We start from the raw sequence: 27,228 nt of genomic DNA, 5'->3' as shown, positions 1-27,228 counted from the left end.
GCCCGTGACCAAGGCCATGGGGACCTCTAGTCACAAATGAGTTTTCTGACCTCCAGTCACAACCGACTTCCAAGCAAGCATCAGCCTCCAGAAGCGATGTCTCTACAATGACCTCCTGGTGCCTGGAGTGGAGGTCAGGAGCACAGGCATATCAACAGTGGAGGCTCTTTTTACTCCTGGGCCTCCAGGCAGCTGCTGACATGGAGCGCATGTTTCCTGGGATTGTTATGTCTCTGTCTCTGTTGTTCCAGGCAGGAGTTTGGCTCAGATCAATGCCCAGATCTGACAAGGGAAGTATACCTTCAAGACATCCACTGCGTGGGCTCCCTGTGCAAGCTCTACTTCAGGGAGCTGCCCAACCCCCTCCTGACCTACGAGCTCTATGAGAAATTCACGGTGAGTGTTTGGATTTCTATTGTGGTTAGCGGGTGGGATGCATGGACCGGCCAAGGGCAGTTTCAACACTGAAATAACAATAACACGACTCGCCAGCTGGTTGGCATTATCTTGGCCTGGTGGTGGATGTAAGACAGCAAGGGAAGGAGAGTGGTTGGACTGTTTGCTAACTGCTCCTTCCTTGAATTCTCAGAATGATGCTGTTTGTTTTGAGAGCTGGGTTAAATTATTTCTATGCTTATTCAACTGAATGTGCCTCATTGTTCAGGGAGAAAACTGAGAACCACAGAAGTAAAGTGGCTGGCCCAAGGTCACACAGCAGAGGCAGGGCAGGAATCTCAGGCCTCTGGTGCTTGCTATACATTGTGATGGTTCGTTTTTCAAAAGAGTGTTCCTTCTGTGTTTCATTGGGGGCTTGGGGAACAGACCGGTAGGTAGAAAAGGGAGATAGACCCTCCCTACCCCACCCCATCCCAAACATCAAAAGACTAGGTCGGAAAGCTAAAAAGAGAAGAAAAAACAGCAAAACATGTGGGCCAGGGCAAGAGAGGATGGGATATGCCAATGGGCTGCTGATGGAGAAGCAGACTAGCTGCACTGTGCTGTGTGGCTATCAAATGATAGCTCACCCGTAGGTGAGCAGAAGAGACACCTAATGGTTCAAAACATGTGGTTAAAGCAAATGTTAAAGTCGGGTTTGACAAGGTAGCCAGAAAGCCTGTAGGTTCTCTCTCAAGTTCAGCTCCAAGCCGGTGATGCCTGTGTGTCTGTCTGTCTGTCTGTCTGTCTCTCTCTCTCTCTCTCTCTCTCTCTCTCTCTCTCTCTCTCTCTCTCTGTGTGTGTGTGTGTGTGTGTGTGTGTGTGTGTGTGTACATGGAAGTAAATGTGAGTACAGGCTAGGAAACTAGAGCATAAACCCAGAGGGAAAGGGGTGTGCAGGAAGTGGGGGAGGACAGCAGGACACGTGTGACGTGAATATAGAAAGAGGCTTTGGTGGGTGGAAGGGACAAAGGGACTCAGGCACAGGGAAAGTGGGGAGGAGATGCAGCAAAAGCAGATCTTGTTTGAAAATGTTATAATGAAAGCTAATGCCAAGCGTGTTAATTAAAAATTTTAAGAGATTTTTAAATACTAAAATAGGAGCACAGGTAGATTATAGAATGGGTGGATAGATTCATAGAGAAAACAAGGGGGGAAGAGTGGGGTCACCTAAGATACTTGATCACAGAGTCAGAGGTGAACCGGGGAAGGAACCCGGAACACTTACTCAACCCTGCAAGGCCAGTGCTGCGCTGGAGGGCAGGGGTCAGGGCACCGTTTGAATTAGCAGCACAGACAGAAAACACCAGATCTAGGCTCCAGTCATGTACCAGGGTATTTCTCAATATCTCGTAATAAACTTTGACCACGTGAAAAATTCTTTCATTCAAACTCAAGCAGAAATAAATGAATAATTACTTTTAAGAGTTGATCTTGGAGCTGGAGAGATGGCTTGGCGGTTAAGAGCACTGACTGCTCTTCCAGAGGTCCTGAGTTCAATTCCCTGCAACCACATAGTGGCTCACAACCACCTATAATGGGACCCAATGCACTCTGTGTGGGACCCAATGCACCCAATGTGTGTCTGAAGGCAGCTATGATATATATATACACACTAAGAACGGCTTGGGAGACTAAGCCACCGATCAAAGAGCATACAAGGGCCCGTCCAAGGCCCAGGCATATATATAGCAGAGGATTGGCTTGTCTGGCCTCAGTGGGAGAGCATGGGCCTAATCCTGTAGAGACTTGATTCCCCTAGGGAAGAGGGATTAGGAGAGCATGTTCTCAGTGGCAAAAAGGTGGGGGAATGGGGTAAAGAACTCTGGGAGAGGATCCTGGAGGGGGTAATATTTCAAATGTAAAGAAATAAAATAATTAAAAATAAAATAATAATAAAAGGATTGGGAGGGGTGGAGGGATAGTTTAGTCATTAAAACCACCTGTAATTCCAGCTCCAGGAGTTTTGACATTCTCTGGCCTCCATGGGCACCCTGCACACATTTAGTGCACAGAAACTCAGTTATATACATATAAATAAAGATACATCTTAAGAGAAAGAACGGCGAGCTTGAGGTGCCCAGACTAACAACCCAACTCAAGTTCAGTCTCTGGGACCAACATGGTAGAGAACCGACTCCCATGGTTTGTCCCGTGACCTGCACACATATAGGAACAAGGGCACAGGGGTAATTTAAAGTAAGGGAGAAATACATAAATATATATTAAGAAAGTCACTGAGCTGGAGAGTAGTTCAGTGGTTAAGAGCACCGACTGCTCTTCCAGAGGTCCTGAGTTCAATTCCCGGTAACAACATGGTGGCTCACAACCATCTGTAATGGGATCTGATGCCCTCTTCTGGTGTGTCTGAAGAAAGCTAATATATATATATATAATATATATATATTATATTATATATATATATATATTATATATATATATATATTATATATATATATAATCTTAAAAGAGAGAGAGAAAGAAAAGACTTGTGAGAGGTGGAGTGTGAAAGGCACACACACACCCCACAGATAACTTTTAAGAAAAAAAATTAATTTTCTAAAAGGCTTAAAAAGAAGAAAATTCAAGAGTGGTATTTATTTTGATGATATAACTGTAGTATTAGCTGTCTTGTATAATAATTTTCATAACTTTGCCCACAGACTACATTGAATTTTAGTGAAAAATAACCCAAAGCACACAGAAACCTTAATCACAAACGTTGGCGACCGCATGGACCTGTAGCTGCTGATGTATTGTTGTGGATGGCTAGATAAATTCTGGACAAAAAACAACCTTCAGAAACAGTTTCTTTCTAATTCTGTCAACAACAGCCTTGGGTTGTTGACACCTGCTACCCACAGCCTCCACTTCTTTTCTTTGTGGTGCTCTCACCGGGACTGAAAAGAAATAGGAAAAGTAGAGAAAAAAAAACTGGAAGACAAAATCTGTCAACGTGATTGAAGAAAATGGCATGAATTCAGACAGTTTACTGACCCTAAAAAATAAAGTGGGAATGTTTAGTTTTGATTACAGAAGTAGGACCTACCGCGTCCATTCTGTTACAGACCTTGTCCCTTAGCGGACGTCTTCGCCTACAGTAATGGGTGTGATGGGCGAAGAGAACCTTGGCCATAGGAGAACAGCTCTGTCACACTGTAACATGGTGCTTAACTCACCCACACGGCTGAAGTCAAATGCTGCCTCACTGGATTGATGAGAGAACTTAAACTATTAGGGGAATAATAATATTAACAACGATAACAGCTGCCTTGTAATCAAGTTACTTTCTCTGATATAAACTCAAATAGGCTCTCACAAGCTGGGCAGCAGTGGCACACACCAGCACTTGGGAAACAGACACAGGTGGATCTCTGTAACTTTGGGGCCAGCCTGGTCTACAGGGCCAGTTCTGGGAAACTCAGGGCTACACAGAGAGACCATGCCTAAACAAACAAGATAAGTAGGAGCACACTTAGCACCTTATGAAGTAGGTGTTAACGTCATTCACACAGATGAGTACTGCTCACAGGTGGAGATAAAGATTAAAATTCTGCTCACAACTCCCACACCACTCAAATACAGTGTGGGTTCTGAAAGCATCAGCTATTAACAGGAGACACACTGAAGGACAAGGTCCAGAGGCGGTACTAAGAGTCAGCTAGGGACAGGGAAAACCAAGTTGTCTTGCTACCATTTAGCAAGTGGAAGGATGTCCTCACAATAAAAGCATAAGGAAAAAAAATAACAAGGACAGATTTGAAAAACAAATATTCCCCCTTGGGCTGGAGAGATGGCTTAGGAGTTAGGAACACTGGCTTCTCTTCCAGGGGACCCACGTGATGGTTCACAACCATCTATTACTCCAGTTCCAGGGGATTCGATATACTTTTCTGACCTCAGGTGCCGGGCACCCATGTGGTGTACAGACATACATTCTAGCAAAAGTCCCATACACATGAAATAAAACAAACGTGTGGCCGGGCGGTGGTGGCGCACGCCTTTAATCCCAGCACTTGGGAGGCAGAGATAGGCGGATTTCTGAGTTCGAGGCCAGCCTGGTCTACAGAGTGAGTTCCAGGACAGCCAGTGCTACACAGAGAAACCCTGTCTCGAAAAACAAACAAACAAACAAACAAAACAAAACGTGTGTGTGTGTGTATGTGTGTGTGTGTGTGTGTGTGTGTACATTCATTCTCAAGCAGAGCATGAGGTAAGCTTCTACAGTCTTAGCCCTGAAAGATGAAGGCAAAGGATTAAGAATTCAGGGCCAGCTCTAGCTGTGAAGTAGGGGGCCAGGCAGGGCTACATGAGACTGTCTGTTAAAAATGTACCATTCTTAAGAAAATGACAAAGAGATTGTTACTCCATAATTACAAAGAACTACTGCTTATCAATAAAAAGAAAACCACACAATGCCACGTTGCTTAAATGAGCACAAGACTTAAATAGATAATTCAGAGAAACAAAATCGTGTAAAAACTACTAGAAAGATATATTTGCATGTTACATTCGTAAAGATTTGTTTCAGTTTATGTGTGTGAGTGTGAGCCTGCATGAGTTTATGGACATTGTATATATGTAGATGCCCAAGAGGCCGGAAGAGGTAGTTAGATCCCTGGACCTGAAGTTACAGGTGGTTATGGGTGGCCGTGTGAATGCTGGAAACCAAACCTGAGTTCTCTGCAAAGCCAGTGTGTGCATTGCCAGATGAGCTGCTTCTCAGTCACTTAAAAATAAACACCACAGTTCGTGCTAGCAAGCCTGTGAGACGATCCACTCTTTATAATCTTCTGCTGGAGACATGAATTAGGTGAACATCCTATTATGATCAAGTTTCTAAAAACATTATGCTCCTTAATAACTCTGGGACTCAATTAGAGGGATGTGCAACTAGATTCACTGTGGGATTATACATAACACCCAAATTTTGGAGAAGAGTTACGTCTCTACCATCAAAGATAAATAAATGATAACTCTATTGCTTTCAAACTATGTGGCAAGAAGACCTGTGTTTGAACAATAGTTACTAGCACAGTATGCAATTAAATGGGAAGAAAGCAGTCTGAGTGAAGGCATAGGAAGGCATGCAGGTGCTCGGATTGAGGGCTGGGAGGCCTGGGGAGGAGCCTTCTTTTCTGTTTCATGGGTAAGTAGATTCATACTGATCCCTTCTAGTTGTAGAATAAACAGAATTCTTTTTTTTTTTTTTCAATTTTCAAGCTATTAGTTTCCGTTATGGCTGTAACAAATTACCACAAACTGTCTGCCCTGGTTTCATTTCCTGTTGCTTTGACAAAATACCCTGACAAAAACCAGTTTAGAGATGGGGAGATGGTTCTGAGGTTAAGAATACCATCTCCCCTTCCTGAGGATCTGAGTTCAATTCCTGACACTCACGTGGCCACTCGCTGGCTTTTAAGGCCACAGTTCCGGGGGCTCTGATGTCCTCTTCTGGCTTCCTTGGGCACTGCATGCAAGTGGCACAGACACACATGCAGACAAAATACCCATATACATAAAATAAAATAAAATTTAAAAAAATAAAATAAAAAAACCTTAGGTGCTTTCAGAGAGGCCCGGAAGAGAAAGGTATTCCTTGCCTCTCCCAGCTCCCCAGGGGTCATGTGGAATTCTCTTACGACAGTGTCTGCTTCTGTGTCTAACTTGTGAAGACAGCTATAAAGTGCATTTGGGGATGACCTGGAGAATCTAAGATCATCCCCCTACTCCAGGTTCTGAATTTAATCACAGCTGCAAAGACCACCCCCTTTTTTTCTCAAATAAGGCAGCATTTCCATGTTCCAGGACACAGAAGCTGGTATCTTTATTCAATGTACCTTGTTCTGCAGAGAAAAAGGCAACATTCATTTTAGGAAAAATTCAAATTTTCTTCTCATTGATCCAGTTAAAATTATTAAACTGGAATGAAAGTTACTAATTTATTGTTGCTATGGAATTGGTTTAATTATTTGTTGCATGAGTTCTAAGATCATTTCCGGAAGAAAGGGGTTACATTCCCCCTGTGTATGCAAATGCAGAAGGGTCTTGGGTGTCTTTCCCTCACTCTCCCCTTATTCCCTTGAGGCAATCTCTCACTGAGCATTGGACCAGATGCAGTAGCAAGGGAGCTCCAGGGAGACACAGTCTTCACCTGTCTCCATTGCACAGTGCCAGACTTATAAGCATGTGGGCCATTTCCAGCTTTGACATGGGACCTGGGAAATCTTCTGAACCATCTCCACAGCCTTCTTGAAGTCCTTTCTTTATATATCAAACTCCTTTGTTGAATTAGAAGCTACTAAGGTCAGGCAGTGGGGACTCACAACTTTACTTTCAGAAGCAGAGGCAGGTAGATCTCCATGAGGTCCAGGCCAGCCTAGTCTATAGAGCAAGTTCTAGGACAGCCCAGGCTACACAGAGAAACCCTGTCTTCAAAAACAAAACAAAACAAAACAAAAAAAGCTACCTAAGGACAGGACCATGTTTATTTTATTTATTCATTATTGTGTTTCTTCCCTCTAGCTAGGAGAAAATATTGGAATCTTTGCAAATATTTGCTCACAAGTTTGTTGACTCACATAAGTCACCAAACTGTCGCTTGAGGCAAATTAGCAACTCACACGGGCAAGTAGGTTATGAGGTCAAGATGGGAGGAGTTGGAAGGCAAGCGTCATGCTTGCCAGGGAATGGAGAGGTGGCTCAGCAGTGTGTGTGAGCTGCTCTTTCAGAGGACCTGCGCTAGGCAGCTCACAGACACTTGTAACTCCAGCTCCAAGGGGATCCAACACCTCTGACCACTCTGTACACACACACACACACACACACACACACAAAATTAAACATAAAGTAGGGAGGAGGAGAAATGGATCAGCAGTTAAGAGCACTTACTGTTCTTACAAAGGACTTGAGTTTGATTCCCAGCACCAGGAGGTCACCACCATCTAAAACTTCAGTTGCAGGCAATTCTATGCCCTGAAGCCTCTGTAAATACCTCCATGCAAGAGACACATATAACTTATGCAAACACACATACCACACACACACACAAATAAAAAATCAGTCTTTTAAAATATGAATGAAAGAAGAGAGACCCATGTCCAGAACAACTTTTAATCATGGAGAAATCAAACTGATGGGCCACCCTGTTGGGGATCCAAGGTTGAAGAGTGGACCCCAGCAAGACAGTGTCCACCATAATGGAGAGTGCTCCTAGGGTGTCAGTGTCCTCAAGGTGTGGCCCATATGCAACTGTCCACCATTTTCAAGCATAAAGCAAAATATTGACTCTCTCACTTGTTTATTTCATTCACCAGTTGTTAGGGCTTGCCACAGGCAGCCGGAAGGCATAGTTCCAGGGCCTGGAGATTTCATGGTGAACAAGACAGATACAATCCTTATTTGCTGAAGGTTCTACTTAAACGAGAAGGAGACCAGGGTGGGGATAAACTCTTGGAATATACCGATGTCTCACGAGTGCTGTCAATAAACACTGTGAAGAAAAATAGCTCAGGGCTGGGGAGATACGGATGGACACTAACTGCTATTTTAAGATCACCAGAATTCTCTCCACGAGGCAGAATCTGAACAGATAGGCATAAAGTGAGGGAACAGATTATAACAGTATCTGCTGAAGTGAGTGACAAGAAACAGCAGGTCCAGAGGCCTCGCCTGGGAGTGGGGGAGAAGCTGAGCTTGAGAGGACCTGTAGAGACCAGTGCCTGGCATGGGACAAGCATGGTAGCAATGATGGGGGATGGGATAGAGGGTTCACAGGAGGGCGTGGTCACCCCTAGATGTAACAAGAATGCACCCACAAAGACTATCTAGAAGCCACACAGGAATCATCCCCCAGAGACTGAAGATCTGTAGTTCCAAGGAAATTTAACCTTTAATTATTTTTGATCATTATTTTTTTAACCTAGCTAATGTATTAAATAATTTAATAATAAAATGGTTTATAACAAGTTTTAAGTAATTGATAAAGCTTAAAATTGTAGCCAGGAGGCCATGGCTCAGCAGATAAAGGCACTTGGTATTGATCCTGACGACTTGACTTCTATCCCTAAGAGCCAGTGGCTCTCAGCCTTCCTGATGCTACAACTCTCTGATACAGCCCCTCATGTTGTGGTGACTTCCAACCATAAAATTATTTTGTCTCTATGCCATAACTGTAATTTTGCTACTGTTAGGAATCATAATGTAGATATCTGGTATGTGACCCCTGTGAAAGCGTCATTCAACCCCCAAAGGTGTTGAGAGCCACAGGTTGAGAACTGCTGCCCAAGACTCACCCATGTATCAGAAGGACAAAACTCTTGGCTTGCACACATGAAAACACACACACATATACACGCACACATGCACACATGTGCGCGCGAGCACACACACACACACACACACACACACACACACACACACGGTACAGTTGGAAGAGAAAGCCCTCTGGCTCATTTATGTTGGGTCACCACAGTGATGGTGGCTATCTGAGCAGGAGGGCCTGAACTGTAGGGAAGGGGTGGCTTCTGAAAAAAAAAAAAAAAAAAACAGACCAGGATAAGAACCCTGCCTTTGCCTGGAACCTCAGAGGTCAGTAAGGTGATCATCTGGTCTGTGATGGAAAGCAAGTAGTGGCAGGTTCATCCCAGATCTTTGAGACTGAAACATCAGCCAAGTTGGCCTGCGTTTGCTTCCAGTTCCTACACACACACACACACACACACACACACACACACACACACACACACACGTGTAAATTAGGGCGAATCAAATTTTAACCTTTCTCCCCAAGCTGCCAATGGTAGGATCTCCTAAACATTTGCTGTGACCAGACTCCTCCTAGAGAAAAATGTGGATTTAAGTCAAGCTTGGTGACACTTCCATAATACCAGCTTGGGGGTTGGGGCCGGAAGATTGTGGGTTCAAGGCCAGCCTGGGTTACGTGGAAAGACCCTGTCTGATCAAGTAATTAAGTGAGAGGAAAAAAGAAGGTGAGTTTCTAGATAGGATGGGGATGCAGTGGGAAGAGACTAAGGAAAGAAAAGGCCATTCTCACTGGGTTTAGCAAGCATCAAGGGCTAATCTGCCCCTCAGCTTCAGAGAACAATGACTAAGCGGCTTCCTAAAATATTAAAGGAACTTTCCATGAGGGCTGCTATCTCCACCTGCACTCTTATTCCCCCACATTCGTCTTTCAGTTTTCCACTGTTATTATTGGCAAGTGCCCTGGCGTTCAGATCTAGACACCTTTTATAAACAGGGGAACGGCACAAAGTTCTGCAGACTTGGTCCTGGCTATGCAGGGACCCCTGTGCACCCCCCTCTTAACCTCCCCCATGTGCATTGCACTGTGGAACCAAACCATGACGATCCATGTTATATTCTGCAGCCCTGGCTGCCTGGAGGGCTCACCTTCCCTTCCACTGCAAGCTTCTCCCTGACTGCTGGGAGTGTGGTCTCTGCAATTCTGTTTCCTAAGTAATGGAAAAGAGAAGATAGGTGTGGGGCTCCTTCATAGAGGCCTCATGTGCCCCTGCCCATCGATCTTGTATATCTCAAAAAGCAGAGGAGGCAGCAGGTGCTAATGCTTGGTCCATTCACTGCAGGCACACCCACCAGAGGAGTGGGAGCTAAGGCTGTGGTACCCCAACACACACATCCCTCTTCTTAGCAAAATATAACCCAAATTTCCCAAACTGAGTGAGATATCTGACTGCCATTTTAAAATAGTGGGCCTATATATATTGGATAGACATATACGTAAATGATAGATAGATAGATAGATAGATAGATAGATAGATAGATAGATATGTACGTACATACATACATACGTACATAACTAGGTATGTTTTACTTCCATTGAAAAGGGGTGAGCTATGAGAGCTGGGAAGATGGCTCAGTGGGTAAGAGCACTTGATGCACAAGCCACGGACCTGCATGCTGGTTCTCATTGCCCACATAAAAACTGGATGACATCACAGGCACCCAGGATGCAGGAGACATCAGGATCTCTATGGCTAACAGTCAAGCTCCGGGCACAGTGGGAGACCCTGTTTCAAAGGGAATACACACATGGGAAGACAAGAGGCATACTTCTCTGATGGGTACCCACGTGTACACGGAATCAAAATGCCATAAATGAAACCTGTCACTTCATATGCTTGCTGTAAATTTAAATTTAAAAGTGAGTAAGTAAATGAAGGAGCTGGGACACGTTGACACAGACATTGTCCAGCACAGGAGTGGTTTGGGAGCAGGGCCAAGAGGGTAGGGAGACCCAGGCAGGACCTTAGAATCCTTTTAAGCCAGAACATAGGCAGCAGATGTGGTTGAGAAAAGGGGCCAGCAGACAGTGGGTGACCCCCAAAGTTAATTGGCTTCTGCTTTCAGTGAGTAGTGTCTAAAGCTATCATTGCTAAGCGTATACCCACGAATGTTAATTGATGTTGTTGGGCTTTTGTTTGTTTCATGGTGCCGGAGACTAGACCCAAGGCCTCTTACGTGGTAAGCAAGTGCTTTGTCACCAAGCTAGAGCCACAATCCCTTTTAAGTTTTAAGACAGAGGACAGTAAGATGGCTCGGTGGTTAAAGATGCTTGCAGCGGAGCTCAATGACCTGAGTTGGATCCTTGGGATCCACATCGTGGAAAGAGAGAGCCAATTTCTGCCAGCTGTTCTCAACCTTCACATATATACCATGTATAAATACACTCACTTGCAGGGAATAATAAATATAATGGCTTTTGAAACAGGATCTTGATATAAATTCACTCTGTAGCCCAGGCAGGCCTTGAATTCACTCCCTTCCTGCTTTGCTGTTCTAATAAGATACGATCACTACCAAACTGTGCAGTGCATTCCAAGGAACTCTTATTATTTGTTTCACTGGGCTGAAAATCCAGCCCAGGGCCTTGTGCACGCTAAGCCACACCCAGTACTCCACAATGGAAGGGCAATCCAGAAATGACAGCTAACAAACAAATGTGGGTGAGTGATGTGCAAAGCCCTCAGATTTGAATCTTGATTTTTTGCTTAAGTTGCAGCCAGCAGTGATTATCAAAGTGGATGCAAGAGCAGGAGACAGCTCGCCATGCTGTACTGACTGTGCTTGGCTCAATTACTCCTTTCTTATTCAGTACATGGAATGGCACTGTCCATATTTAGGGTGCAGCTCCTCACTTCAGTTAACCTAATCGACATAGTCCTTTACAGGCGTGCCAAAAGATGTGTTTCTTCAGTGGTTTTAGGATCCCCCGTCAAATTGACTGTCAATTTTAATCATCACACACAAGCAGGATATAGTCTCAAGATAGGAAACAGGGCTGGAATTGAAGAATCATCAGAGATGTTGGTGTCACACGGCAGCCTAGGGCTAGCAAGAGATGGACATGGGCCAGCCTGTCATCACATTGTCTTCATGGTGTTCCTGCCTCCCCTGAAAGGCCCTGGACTGACGGGAACAAGATGCCCACACAGGATATAAGCAGATAGCAAATCAGGGCAAGGCCACCAGATCCTGGGGACAAAACTCTTGTCCCTGATAAGAAAGACGCGTCTGCTCTGCTTCTTGGCAGCCAAAACAGGCAGCAACTGAGGACTGGGAGTCGGGGAATAGGCTAGGTGACAAGTATGTAGCTGTTCACACCCAAAGGGGCTTGAGTAGATGTGCATCCTGTGACATCGCTGTCTTGGGCTGTCTCTCTGAATCTGAGCGTCTATGACTCTCTGCTATGCAGGACACCTTTTGATCCTGTACATTCTTTCTTGGACACCAAACACCATCTGAGGGCACACAGAGACCCACCCACTCCTATGTGCGTACAGAATGAAGACATTTGACTCTGAAACTCAGAAAGTGCATTTGGCTTGCTGTTGACACAGACAACAGTGCTTCTGGGACAGGATCTGCAGGTGCAGTTGTAAGGCTGGACGATCTGAGTCCTGAGTAAGGCCAGTACATGCAGGAAAGGTCTTGGCTCCTGGATGCTCACTGGGTACTTCGTGTTCTTCTCCACAGGAAGCAGTGTCTCATTGCCCGGAAGAAGGCCAGCTGGCCCGAATCCAGAATGTCATCCAGGAGCTCCCCCCACCCCATTATAGGTAAGAAAGAAACACTCAGACTCCGTGTGGTAAAACATTCAGGAGGCGGAGACATATGACAACTGAAGCAAACGAATGGGGGTTTTGCTGGAGATGTTTGGAAATTAATGAACAGTCAGTGTTATCGGGATAAGTGGGTATCCAATCAAAGATGTTGGTAGCCAAGAACATCCTGCTTCCACTTGCAGGATACTCACCAGAGTAACAAAGAAAGTCATCACAGTCACACAAGCCAGCCTCATAGCGACAGCCTTGGTTCATCACCTGAATTATTGTACAAATTCTAAACCATTGGAAACAAGGTTTCCAAACCTTAAAGCTGGGGGTGACTGACTCATGAGCACCTATTACCTCTACTGGGTCCCTAAGACTAGCCCCGACATCATCCCCATCTTTTGTGTTTGCACAGATTATCATAAATGGTACTAATTTTCCCAGGGTTAGCAGAATTCGATGTGGTATTATAAAGAACTTCCTGAAGTCAACAAATGTTCATCCGTGAAATGGGCCTGCTGACAAGAACCAAGTTAACCTGTACTAGACGACTGTCCTCTAAGAATCGAGATGAGAACCTATTTGAGGATCTTGGGAACTGAATTTTCCCAGGGTGGAAAAGAAGCAAGTTGTCACTAAGAGATCAGGGCCTGCAGTCTGTGATTTTCTGTTTCTGTCCCTGGACCTGCAGGTTCAGTGGACATCTGACAACACTGACATCTGTCCTCATCCTGAGTCAGTGGCCCTGGAGTCAAGGAAGCTACCTTCATCAATCTTGATCTCCCCTCCCCCCAGTGTTCCTTCAAAGTTCATAATACAGCGAGTCCTTAATCCTAACTTGAGTATGACATCCAGGTAGCTGCTGACATTTCTGACTTTGCCAAAAAGTCAATCAAACAAATGAATTTTTTCAGGACCTTGGAATACCTGATCCGACACCTGGCCCACATCGCCTCATTCAGCAGCAAGACCAACATGCATGCCAGGAACCTAGCCCTAGTGTGGGCCCCAAACCTCCTCAGGTAATTACCACCCTGTGGGCTCAGAGCAGCCCACATGGAGAAGCAAAGTCTGGGTGCTTCAGAGATAAAGCACTGGAAGACATACATGGCAAAGTGATCTTTTTATAGCATACATAGCTTGAAACTGCCATTAAGGTCTTAAGCTCTTGGCCCACTCGCTTGGAAACTCTGGTTCCAAAGGCATTTGTTGGCTATTATCCCGGTGTGGCTAAAAGTATGGATCTGTATGTTACTACTTCTTGAAAAGGCCTTTTTTGGGCTCTGAAGTTCATTGGCTTTTCTTGGCTATGGTGAGGTCACAGATGGCTATAACTTGAATCGGCTGCTTAATGGAAATCACAAGCAATGACTTGACTCATGGGACAACTGGGTAAAGACAGGAGGGAATCCCATAAAGTAAAACAAAGTCAGTTCTGTACACTGATGGGCAGTGTTTATAGTCCTGTAACGCAGACCACGTAACAGTGATACAGTCTATTCAGTGGGTTGGGCTGCACCATCATTGAGAGATTCTCTCTGGTCATGAAAAGTTAAAGCCTGTGAACTGTACAAAAGGCTCACCGGCCATCCCCACCACCTTCTGTTGTGAGGCAGACTCACTTTGAATGTTTCTTCCGGGCAGGAGTAAAAAAATCGAAGCCACTATTTGCAATGGAGATGCGGCGTTTTTGGCAGTCCGGGTCCAGCAGGTGGTGATCGAGTTCATACTGAATCACGCTGATCAAATCTTCAACGGTGGAGCTCCAGGGGCTCTGCAACAGGATGGTAATGGCTCCCCACCCCCTGGCACATTCCCTGCAGACTTAACGTCCCTTATGGCTCTAACCATAGAGCCCCCAAATAAGGGAGTATGGAAACAGAAAGCAGGGAAAGTAGGCGTCCCAGGTCTGGCTGGCTACACAGAGGGTCTAAGGCCAGCCTGCACTGCTACGTGAGACACTGTCTTAAACAATGATGATAAGTGAGGCTAGGTTTGGTTTTAATTCTGACTGAGTACTGTATTCCGTACCGACTGCTGTGTGTTGGTATCCGTGATACTTCACTGTGATGGTGGTGCAGACTCCAGCCACCGTGACAGTATTAGATAAGTATCTGTATGATGCAGCAGTTACTGGGTAGGCCTGGGACAAAGTTCCCTTTCTAGTGAGCTCTTGATCACGTTGCAGCACACTTTCTCCTTTGGTTTCACTCTGGTTTTCACCAGAGCTTTATGTTTTTAGAAGAGTCTTACGTCTTCCCCCTTGAAGTCAATGGTGAACATCGAGGTTGTATGTCCACATTCCCGTGTAGATCCGGAACGCATTCTCTGTGGGATCATTTCCTGAGTACTTTATCCTGCCCTGTATCAGACAGGAAGCATACAAAAAAATATGAATGCATTTGTACAAGTGTGGCTCAGAATGGCAGAGCGAACCCTGGGAGTGAACTGGTTTGTGGTGAACTCCTATGAGCTTCTTTTATAAAACATCAGAAATCTGGCCAATCAGAATTACCTCAGCGGCCATTTGTGTTTAAGAGTAGTTTTCCAGAATAAGTGTCTGTTGGTCACCTGATGATGGACTTGTGGAAACACAGTATCTTAGTCGGGGTTTCTATTCCTGCACAAAACATCATGACCAAGAAGCAAGTTGGAGAGGGAAGGGTTTATTCAGCTTACACTTCCACATTGCTGTTCATCACCAAAGGAAATCAGGGCAGGAATTCACACAGGGCAGGAACTTGAAGGCAGGAGCTGATACAGAAGCCATGGAGGGGTGCTGCTTACTGAATTGCCTTCCCTGGCTTGCTCAGCTTGCTTTCTCATAAAACCCAGGACCACCAGCCCAGGGATGGCACCACCCACCATGGAGTAGGCCCTCCCCCCTTGGCACTAATTGAATAAAAAATGTCTTACAACTGGATCTCATGGAGGTATTTCCTCAAGGGAGGCTCCTTTCCCTGTGATAACTCCAGCTCATGTCAAGTTGACACACAAAGCCAGCCAGTACACACAGATTCCAGAGCTCCATCCCTGGACTTTCTGATCTAAACAGTCTAGAGTGTGCGTCTAAGAAGTTCCCCTGTGATGTCAATGCCGTTCATGAGAGTGCACACAGGGAGAGTGTCCTAGTTTGCCTTCTACTGCTGTGATAAACACCACAACCACAAGCAGATTGAAGAGGAGAGGGTTTATTTCATCGTACAGTTTTCTGGCCTTCATGAAGGGACGTCGAGGCCGGAACCTGAAAGCGGCAACTGAAGTAGAGACCGCTGGAGGAGTGTGGTTTATTGGCTTGCTCCTCATGGCTACCTCAGCTTGTCTTCTTGTACCCAAAACCAACTACCTAGGGGCGGTACCATCCACAATGGGCTGGCCTCTCCCTCATCAATCACCAATCAAGAAAGTGCCCTAGATACTAGGTGTCAGTAGCTCGCATGCATTTGTAATGATGAAAATGTCCTCAGGGGGTGCTATAGAGGTTGTTCCGCGGTTAGAAGCACTTGATGCTCTTCCAAAGGACTGGAGTCAATTTCCAGCAGCCTACAACTTGCCTGTAAATCCAGCTCCAGGGCACCTGATACCTTCTTCTGGCCTCTGAGGGCAGCTGTACACACATGGCATACTCTCACACACAGACACACATATATAAATACCATTTTTTTAAATCTGGAGTATAAAATGTCTCCAGAGCCAGGCGCGGTGGAACACACATGTAGTCCTAACACTGTAGAGGTAAGTACATGAGTTCAAAGTCTTTCTTGGTTACCTAGCAAATTCAAAGCCAGTCTGGGTTACATGAGACCTCATCTCAAAAGCAAAAGCAAAACAACACAAAAAATAAATAAAACGAAACTTCTCCAGATGTTGCCAAATGTCCTTTGGTAGAGTAAGGGGGAAATTGTCTCCGGTTAAGAACCATTGTCAGAGAAGGGAGAGCTTTGTATATCAACCATTCCTTCATCGCTGCCATCCTAAAAGGAACACCATGGAGGACGGACAACTGGCTATAATACAAACACTGAAAGTACATACTAAGGAAAAGAGCCACCTCTCTCTGAGGGAATAACACAGTATGTTAGTGGTCTTCTCCAGAGACAGAAGCCTAGGGAAAGTAGACTCCACCCATCCATGACCTTAGAGCCGGTGTTCCTCAGTCAAGGGAGTGAAGGGCAGCCTCCGACTTCATCTTAGCTGAGTTAAGCCAATCTCTTATCTGACCAAAGCCCTTAGCAGAGTTTTCAGGATTGAAGAACCATTGTTGTAACTCTGTGGAATGAATGAGTGAGTATATCAACAGTCACTCCATGGAAAGTACAGAATTACTTCCTGGTGCCCTTCGATGCCCTCCACCCACGTGGGCAGGGAAACTGACAGTTTCCTATGTACCACCTCTGCCCCAGACCCCCCAGGCCATGGCCGGCATGCAGCCTTTTGCCAAGGAGTTCAAGTGGAAGGGCTATAGATAAGAGATCTGAGTAGGCCTAGAGCCCAGATATGCTCCCAAGCCAAACTCTCTTCTTTGGTTTACAGAAAGCCGCACTATCACAAAGAGCATGACCCTGCCGGCCCTGTCCCTGCCCATGAAGTTGGTAAGCCTGGAGGAGGCTCAGGCCCGAAGCTTGGCCACAAACCATCCTGCTCGGAAGGAGAGACGGGAGAACAGCCTGCCCGAGATCGTCCCTCCCATGGGCACCCACTTCCACACAGTCCTTGAGTTACCGGACAACAAGTAATTGCCATTCTTGAAGAACTCTGAAGGATTGGGGAAGGGTAGGGGGACAAAGGAGTGAGGTGTCCAGTCTCAGGGCCATGAGTGGTGACAGTATGCACTGGGACATAGCCCAGGTTGGGTACAAAGAAAATTTTGAGTCTCCATGATTTTCATCATCCTCAATAGGGATGGCTTCCTCCACTGCCCCAGACTTACTGTGAGCTCTTAGCTCCGATCACAGACCCAGGAGAGTTATGGGTCTCTTCTTCCATGGAGTAGACAAACCAGGCCTGGTGTTTACATATGTGGGTTACCAGTGAATGCCTGCCTCCTTCCCCATGACCTCCACCCCCACAAGATACCGCAAAAGGCATGGAAATTAGCCTATGCCTGTATTCAAGTCGACAAATGGGGCCACTTTTGTCAGACAGTCCTTGCTGGCAGCACTTGGGGATGGCATTCCTTACTTCTTCTCAACCTGCCAGAGACCACACACACACACACACACACACACCTTTCTGTGTCTCTCTGTATATGCACATGTATGTGTTCATGTGGACATGCTTGTGCAGGTTTGTAGGAGGCCAGGAGGCAACTTGTTAACCACCTTTAAAAAACAAAACACATGGTCTATCACTGGCCTGGGGCTTGGAGAGTAGGCTAGCTGGCTAATCCTTTGTCTTCCAGGCTCTGGGATTACATGCATATACCCTTTGCTCAGCGTCTTTACAAGAGATACCAGGTCCACCTTAGGTCTTCATGCTAAGTGGCAAGCACTTTATTGACTGAAGCATCTCCTCAGTCCTTCTCCCCTCTAACAGGTCATCATTAGTTCCCACAGGGTAGCTTCTTTATTTCTTCTTCCACTACAAGCTTAGTCTCTACCCACCCACTTGCCACACCATGGAAGAAGGTAATGACTGAAGCAAGCAGCCTTTAGCAGGTGGTAGGTGAAGGTACCTTTTCATTGGATGATGTCATCCTTTCTGTTTAGTAATTGACTCCTGTCCCCAAGACAGCAGGTTGTTTAGAGAGGAAGATAACTGCCAACCTGGATAACTGATAGGGATGGCGTGTCCCGACTTCCCTGGGAAAAGTCCCCTGGCTGTAGTTCTGAAGAAAAGGGTCTTTGCATTAACATGTTTGATCACCCAGTGAATTTCCAGACAGGGCTAAAGTCAGGTGCAACTTGGATTTTAGAGGGAAAGTTCTAGAAATATCAGAGTCATTTGTGTCTCTGTTTCCTAGAACAAACAAATTGTACCCTCTTAGAACTAAACACACTGCCCCTCTCTCTAAAGCCATACAGGATAAGACTCCTTCCCAGGGATGAAGGTTGCTTCAGAGAAACCGTCTCCTGCATTTTCTCTGCTTTCATGCACAGCACTGTACCAGCTTAGCATATGCAACTCCATACCATACACCCAAAGCTAAGTCCTTAGACTATCAAGCCAAGTCTGATAGAAACCAACAGGCATGCAGACCTGTCTCCAACTGATTGGAAAGGCGTGCTAAAGCTGAGACCCAGTGTTTGACTAGAGCCGTGTAGAGAAAAGGCTCCTTGTGAGAACCACAGATAACAAGGTTCAACCTGAACTTCATACCAGAGCCTGGCTGGGTGAATCTAAAGCAAGAGTTACCCCTATGGTGCCCCCTGGTGGTACCAAGTTCTCATGAGCCAGCCCAATGCTATGCCACCAACCCTCATCCCTAACTCCATAGCTAAGCTGCCTGGTAGAAGGCTGGGCAAGAGACATGCTGACCCTTATTGTTTTTCTTTACAATGACCAACGAGGCCAGCTGGCAAGCCACAGTTTTCTTCGGCAGCACCAAAACAGACACTTTTACTGTTTTTATTAGCCCTTGTGTTACTTATACATGTCCTAGCCATATGGCCACCGGGCAGAAGGCAAGAGGTCTGTGGTCTTAAATGTTTAAAAGGTCTATAGTGTTAAATATTTAAAGGGTCTACAGTCTTAATCTTTTGTTTGTTTGTTTGTTTGAGGCAGGTCCCTCTACATAGCTCTGGTTGTTCTAAAACTCACTCAGTGGACCAGGCTGACCTCGAACTCAGAGATGGACCTGTCTCTGCTTCCCTAGTGCTCGAGTTAAGGGCCTGTGCCACCACTTCTGGCTTGATTACTTCTCTTTAAAAAAAAAAAAAAAATTCAACGAGTTTGAAGAGCCAGGACTGCAATGCTTCGTAAACGTTCTGCAGGATCTCAGAACTGTTTGCTTGTGAGCTCTGACCACTGTCTCTGTTCATCTCCTGGCCCGGCCTTTGATAGATGACAAACTTTGGCTGTGGTTCTGAAGAAAAGGGTCTTTGCATTAATGTGTTTGATCACCCAGGGCATCCCCAAACAGGCTAACGTCAGGTACAACTTGGATTTTAGAGGGAAACTTCTAGAAAGATCAGAGCCCTCCATGAGTGAGACTACAGTTATAACATTCTTTCTCAATTTTGCAATCACCCTTAAAACATCCAGGTAGAGATGAGCATGAATTAAGCCAGCCTGATCTACTTAAGACCCTGTCTCAAAATGAAACACTACCTTAAAATGACACACTCTACTAACGTATATGTATGGCTTGGTTGTTTTAGGAGAAAGCTTTCGAGCAAATCAAAGAAGTGGAAATCAATATTTAACCTGGGGCGTTCTGGATCGGATTCAAAATCGAAGCTGAGCAGAAATGGGAGTGTATTCGTGAGAGGCCAGAGGCTGTCGGGTGAGAATCTGCATCATGCTTGTCCTGCGTTTGTGTGCCCTGAGCCCAGTTTTACATTTGATCACTGCAAATTAACCAGGCCAGAAAGGAAACTTTCAGATTCAGTTGAGTTTTGTTTTGTTTTTGTTTTTTTTTTAAGATGATGAGGATGATGGTGAGGGTGGTGATGGTGATGATGACGTTTTACTTACAAACGTTTTTAGTCAATGTTTATACCATCTGTAAAACAGCCTAATGCTAACATCTTTCACAACTGTTATCAGAAACAAAAATATAATTTTAATACTATTAACTGATTTGTATATCATAAAACTCATACTTAACCAATTATCCCATTAATGTCCTTTTTCCAGTTCAAGTCCAAACCTGGAATTCATATTTCATTTGACTGTCATCTATGCTCAGTCTTCTCCAACAGAGAACCGTTCTTCAGTTTCTCTAAATATCATGCTCTGAAGAACACCCACCTTCATTTTATACAACTACATCTCTATGTGGGCGTGTCTGGGGTTTACTTATGGTTAAGTTGAAGTTATGCAGTCTTTCAGACTGTGCTCTGCCTGCCTCTGGGTCATGTCCATGGTACATGGTGCCAATCCCTTATTGTGTGTGAAGTTGGTTTAAGTTACTTGGTTAAAGCACCGCGTGTCATGTAGTTCAACAGCGTTTGTCAGGTCTTTCCTGCAATGCTTACTTCTATAATTTCCCCCAAATAGCTATTTTCTATTTATTGGAAAGAGAAGCTGGAAAGAGAGCCTGTACCTTCACCTCGAGAGTTGTGATCTTAAAGTGGGGGTTCTTCCCCATGGGTTTATTCCTGAGCAAAGAAAAGAAATCGATAAAGAGAGGAATCAAGGAGATGGGACTCTAATACCAAATCTAATTGATGCGTCCTGAATATTGTGTCAGGAAAGGAAGAACAAGAAAAACTTCCACGATGACTTAGTGCAGAGTGTGAACACACAAATACAAGGATCAAATCTTGTCTGGATCCTGCTCTGTCTGTCTGTCTGTCTGTCTGTCTGTCTGTCTGTCTGTCTTTTAAAAGCCACTAAGATAACTTTGAGGACAAATAGAAAACTGTGGGTATGCACTGGCTACTAGGTGACTTCGAGGAGTTATTAAATTTTATAGTGTGTGTTTGTTCTTAGGAGGTGTATGCTACAGTTGAAGCATTTAAGGTGAAATGTCAAAGTATCAAGACTCGCTTTCAAATGATTTGAGGAGCAATAGGTATAGAACAGGCAGATCAAATACCCAGAAAGACACCAACAACTGCAACTGTTGGAACAAGGAGGTGGGTTTAGAAAAGTCTATAACATTTGTGAATGTTTGAAATATTCAGTTAGTGTTAGGAGGAATTGAGTTCCTATGGGGTAAATGAGAAGTAATATTTCTAAATTCTTTTTTTTTTTTTTTTAGGCTAAGTGATAATTTCGTGACAAGGAACAGAAAATAGAAATGTTAGACACTTGAGTTGTGTTCGCCTGTTGCATGATGAAGGATGAATGGTGGATAGCAGCCACAGCAATTTTGACTATAAATAAAAATAAGTCCAGTTTAGTGACAGAGAAGGCGTTGAGTAACTTAACCCAGTGGCTGTGTCTTCACTGCATCATGCCCACCTCAACTGTTCCATCCCCTTTCTGTCAGCTCCATCCTAAACTGGCTTCCTTGACTGTGACTATTAAAAGCAGCTTTTCTCTTTGAGCATTACTGTCCCCAAAGGCAGAAGAAATGTCATTTCTGGTAGCTTTCTCATCAGACATTTCCATCGGTGTCTTGCCTTGCATCTTCCCTGGTCTCAGTAGCCATCACTGGATCACAGGACCACGCTGATTGGCATGGGTTCTGAACCAGTCATTGGCCCGGGGCATGGAGATTAAACCTCAGACGTGCAAGAGCTCTATGAAGAGGGCAAAGTGCAAGGGATTCTGGGTAGACCTCTGTGGACACTTGTGAGGTAAACATAAAATGCAAAACTAGCCCAAGTGACAAGGACAGCATGTCTAAGGATGGCAAAAGTGCTACAAACAAGAAATCAGGACTCTCTGTGGACAATGGGGGAGGAAGAGTGAGAACCTGACAGGAAACTGCTAGTCTGTGCTGAGAGACCGCCTACACACATCAAAGAGTGGGTTTGTTATAGAATGGAAGAGGCCAGAAATAAAAAGACAAAACCCAAAAGAGAGAACAAAGCGGATGAACAAAGTGAAATAAATGTCATGCTTTGCTTTTGAGTTAGGAAGGGTTCTATTACCCCCAGGTGATTTTTCAAAAGGCTGGACCAAATGGTGGCTGTGTTCATGGGGTGTCACATGCTCAGCAGAGCAGTGTGTCTTGAGTCACCCAGAAAGTGGCTCACAGCAGTTTCTTCAGTCTGTAGCAAGGGCTCCCTAAGCAGTTCTGCCTGCCAGCCAGGGTTGAAAGCCTCTTGGTTAAGCTCTTAGAACCTAGTGGCTGGAAATAAAACCAAGACAGCTGAGTCATGGCGAGATGTAGGAGTAAAAATGAGATAACCTCTGATGGTAATACACATGGCTCCTGGTGACCGTGACTATTGCCAGAGAGACTGTTCCCAGAGAGACTGTTCCCAGAGAGACTGTTCCCAGAGAGATTGTTCCCAGAGAGATTGTTCCCAGAGTGACTGTTCCCAGAGTGACTGTTCCCAGAGTGACAGTTGACAGAGTGGCTATGACTAGAGTGGCTGTGACTAGAGTGACTGTGACTAGAGTGACTGTGGCATAAAGTGACTGTTGCCTGAGTGGCTGTTGCCAGACTGACTGTTGTCGGAATGACTGTTGCCAGGGTGGCTGTTGCCTGAGTGGATGTTGCTAGAGTAACTGCTTTAGGCAAAACAGCATTGCTCAGAACTCTAGAAACTAAAACTCAAGTGTGGCTAGTGGGCACAACTCTAACAAAATCTGTACTCAAAGATAGGCCATGGAAGTCGGTAACGTAACCTTCCAGTGTAGTCTTTGCAGGTGACACATAGGTTTGCAATAATTCTGTGTGTGTGAATAAGAAAGGGGGGAATCAGTGGACTCACATATGGAAACAATATGTTAAAATTTCCATGACAAAGGGCACTTAAAATTTTTGTATGTGCTTGTGGAGTATGTTTGGGTGTGCACACATATATGCAAGTGCACGTGTCCTCACATGAGGAGGTGAGAGGTTAATGTCAGGTGTCTTTTTCTATTGCCCTTCACCTTGTTCTGTTTCAGACATGGTGCTCACTAAACAATTTTGGCAGACTGGATAACCAGAAACCCTACCCCCTCAACAGACACACATGTACACATACACATGCATACACACACACATGCATACACACGCACACACACACACACACAATCTGTCTCTACCTCGTGGTCACTAGGATTGCAGATGCACGCTGCTAGTCTTGGCTTTTGTGTGAATGCTGGGAATCCAAACTCAGGCTCTCATGTCACAGAGCAAGCACTTTACCTATTGAGCCATTTCCCAAGCCCCCTTGGGGCATTTTAAAAATTGATTAACCATGAATCGTGTTGGGAGTTTATTGGATTGGCAGCAGAGAGGAAGACATGTTTAAGCACATTCAGAAAGCTCACCAGATCAGAAGGGAAGGGGTAAGAAAAAAAAAATGAGGCAGTCACTGAACACAGATGCATAAACTTTGAACCAAATTCCAGACAGTGGTTTCAATTTAAGTTTGTTTTCTATCAAAATAAACTCCTGATCAGAAGAAGCCATGGGCTAGAGGCTTTACCTTTGAGTGAAGGAGTCATCAGACTGAACCAAGACCACAAAGACTCTCGGATGAGAGTTGAGGACAAAGCTCAGTAGAGTTCTTATCTGGTACACAGGAGGCCGGAGGTTCAGCCCTCCAGCACTGTGCAAACATGACAGGGTAGCACATGCCTGGATCTCAGTGCTTAGGAGGTGGAGACAGGAGAATCAGGATCTTAAGGTCACCCTCAGCTTTATAGAGAGTTCAAAGACAGACTGTTTTGCATAAGATTCTATTTTTAAAAAAGATAGGACTGGTGGGGCCACCTCTAAGAGGCCATATCAACACCTCAGGCAAAAATATCCTCTAAGTATAAGCATGAGCTAACAGATCTGAAGCATTTAGTTACTGCAGAGAGAAGATACCTTGGGATACTTACAGCTACTGATGATAGCCTTGGAGATTGAATGGATAGATGGAGTTGACTCAGGGTTACTATTACTTAAACCCTGCCCCTTAAGGTCAACACATGGAGACCAGAGTCCAGAGATGGAGAGACATAGTAAACAAAGGCAGAGCATATCTCAGAATACTCCGATGGAGAAACACCAGCCAGGCAGCTTTAGGATAATAAATCAGTTTATGATCCTGTACAAACAGCGGCTCCCAGAGGGTAAGACTCTTGGCATGCTATTGAGAGTGAGGAGGTTGGAGGCACTCAGTGCCTTTATTGAATTTGAGTGAAGCCATGGTCCGTCCCCCTGCCCTGTGAGTCACAGAGAATCCCCAAGTGCAGGAGGCTAAGGGTCTAAGTCCAAACCTCTTAGAAGAGGAGAGTTTAGACTAAGGGGAGCAAGAGGGGAATTTTTAAAAGAGGAGTGAAAACAGGCATGAATTATTTCCCAATTTGAGTTAGTGCCAACTCTGACTGCTTCTTGTGGAACAAGCTTCCTTCTTCCCCTGCCGTGGGCTCTAGCTGATCCTGATAGTCATAAGCAGTATGTGTTGTTTTGTTTTGTGAGACAGGTCCTCACTATATAGCCCGAGCTGGTCTGCAACCTACCATGTGCTACTTTTAATTGAGTATTTATTCTAGTTTTTACTCAAGTATTTATTCCACTTTAAAACAACACAATTACTTCATAGCCATTTCTCATTTAATCTTAACAACTCTATGGTCTTTATACATGAAAAAGGTACAATCTGGGCACGGTGGCGCACACCTTTATTCCCAGCACTTAGGGGGCAGAGGCAGGTGGATCTCTGAGTTCAAGGCCAGCCTGGTCTACAGAGCTACACAGAGAAACCCTGTCTCAAAAAAAACCAAACACACACACACACACACACACACACACACACACACACACGAGAAAGAGAGAGAGAGAAGGAGAGGGAGAGAGGGAGAGAAGAAGGGAGGGAGAGGGAGAGAGGGATGAAGGAAGAAAGAAAGAAAGAAAGAAAAGAGAGAGAAAGAGAGAAAAGAAAGAAAGAAAGAAAGAAAGAAAGAAAGAAAGAAAGAAAGAAAGAAAGAAAGAAAGAATATAAGAAAGGCTGCATGTCTGAGGCTACACGGCCACAAACTGGCAGAGGTGAGACTCAAACCTGGATCTAAATCCAGAGTTACCTTAATGGTGTTAGTCTTATACTCCTTCTTAGCTTCTAAGTTCTCTTGTTCCTCTTATCAACCTTGACCTAGAAGGAATATCTGTTTCAATCCTGCTTCCATTGCTGCAAGAGAGTCCCTGAGGCTGTGTAACTTATAAAGAATAGTAGTTCATAGTTCTACATGTCCAGCAGCCTAAGAGCACAGCCATGCTGGTATCTCCTTGACTTCTGGTGAGATCCTTATGCTGCTTCAGCGTGGGGCAGAAGAATGGAGACACATAAGGGAGAATGGAGAAAGAAAGGCAGACTCTCCTGCTGCTCTCCAATCCCATCAAGAATGTCATTAAGCTATCTGTGAGACCTCTGCCCCTAGAATCCAACTCCTCCCAAGCCTGATGTTCTGAAGAGCTAATCTTCCAACCTATGGACATCTTTGGATCAAACTCAAGAACTAGGTTCTTAACTCATTCAAACTTAGACTTTCCCCAAACCCCATCTATGATAGCCTACATAAAGCATACCAGGTACATAGTTTGGGTTTGAACAGGACTTAGGTTTGGTAGAGATTTGGTCATTGGTGAGGTTGGTGGGTGAAATCATATGAGGGACAAACAGTCTACAAATTCCATGGAGCACATCCCCTGGGGAAAAGCTGATGGTGGCAGCCCAGGCCTTCTCCCTTGATGTCCCAGGTTCCTGGTGCTGTTAGATATGGTTGCAGCCTACAACCTTGCTCTCTAATTTACCAGATAAGACATGTTTCCCAGATTCCACAGAGTCTACCCCATGCATTCATCTTGAGTACTTTTAACAATTATTTTTATGATTTTATTGCTTTGTGTGTATGGATGTTTGCCTGAATGTATGTCTGTGCACCATGTTCATGCAATGCCCTGGGAGGCCAGAAGAAGGCATCAGATCCCCTGGGGCTGGAGTTACAGAGTTATGGGTGCTGGGAATCAAACCCAAGGTCTTTTGGAAGAGCATGACTCTTAACCACTAAGCTATTGTTTCAATAGCTAAGTGTTCCTTGAGCACTTTTTGTACAGTTAAACTGGATTCAGGGCTTCTCATTTGACAAAATTACAATTTACCATCACTTGTAAAATATTAATAAAACATGTCTCTGCCCTCTTATCATAGGCCAGTTCCCATTAGGAGAGTAGAGATGTGTAGAGTAGCATGGGGGCAATTTTGTAAGGATGGGGGCAATTCTGTAAGGATATAATAAATATATCACTACTTGAAAACGTTTCCTGGAGATTTTTCTTATATGCTTATAGCCTATTCTGAATGCTGCTTCTTAATTTGCATTCATCGGGGATTTTTTTTCTCTTTAGTGGAAAAGGCTACTATCCGACCAGCTAAAAGCATGGACTCCCTGTGTTCAGTGCCTGTGGAAGGTGAGTTGTTGCTCTGTTTGCTGTAAAGAGATACAATGACCAAGACCATTTATAAATGGAAGAGTTTAATTAAGGGCTTGCTTGCAGTTTCAGATAGTTCGTTAGCACCATGGTGGGGAGCATGATGGGACTCAGGCAGACATGGCTCATCTCCAAAAAAAAAAAAAAATCTAAAACCTCTTCCTTTTTTTTCACCTTCCTTTAGCCACAGAGAAGGCCACAAAGACTTTTCACTCAAAATTGGACCACATTAAAAGTCAACAAGCTAACAAAAACTAAGACAGAGGGAATCTGGGCAGAAAGAGGTGAACACTGGCTTATGCCAGGATGATTATGTATCTGGAATCTGTGAGCTTCCTGGCCGTGAGCTTCACAGTGCATCCGTCATCCTTTTGAACTGATAGGCTTGATAATGCCAGTAAACACTGACTGATGTTTTAGGGTTGCTATTGCTGCGATTAAAAACACCATGACAAAAGGCAGCTTGGGGAGGAAAGGGTTTATCTTACAACTTTCTCAGGAAAGTCAGGGCAG

At 44.8% G+C, this 27,228-nt stretch overlaps 1 protein-coding gene across 2 annotated transcripts in view; it reads left to right on the top strand.

Moving 5' to 3' along the window:
* The window catches only part of Arhgap31 (Rho GTPase activating protein 31), a 111,407-nt gene that overhangs the window by 73,835 nt on the left and 10,344 nt on the right, over positions 1 to 27,228 (top strand). For both annotated transcript variants that reach the window (XM_034515714.2, XM_034515713.2), the window contains exons 3-9: positions 252 to 396; positions 12,451 to 12,533; positions 13,442 to 13,549; positions 14,172 to 14,314; positions 17,061 to 17,259; positions 19,847 to 19,971; positions 26,632 to 26,694. In XM_034515714.2, coding sequence (XP_034371605.1) covers positions 252 to 396; positions 12,451 to 12,533; positions 13,442 to 13,549; positions 14,172 to 14,314; positions 17,061 to 17,259; positions 19,847 to 19,971; positions 26,632 to 26,694 — 866 coding nt within the window. The remainder of the gene's footprint in view (positions 1 to 251; positions 397 to 12,450; positions 12,534 to 13,441; positions 13,550 to 14,171; positions 14,315 to 17,060; positions 17,260 to 19,846; positions 19,972 to 26,631; positions 26,695 to 27,228) is intronic.

This window comes from Arvicanthis niloticus, chromosome 12 (genome assembly GCF_011762505.2).
Source record: "Arvicanthis niloticus isolate mArvNil1 chromosome 12, mArvNil1.pat.X, whole genome shotgun sequence".
In the NCBI taxonomy this organism is placed as follows: domain Eukaryota; kingdom Metazoa; phylum Chordata; class Mammalia; order Rodentia; family Muridae; genus Arvicanthis; species Arvicanthis niloticus.
This window is presented reverse-complemented; position numbering and strand designations above follow the sequence as displayed.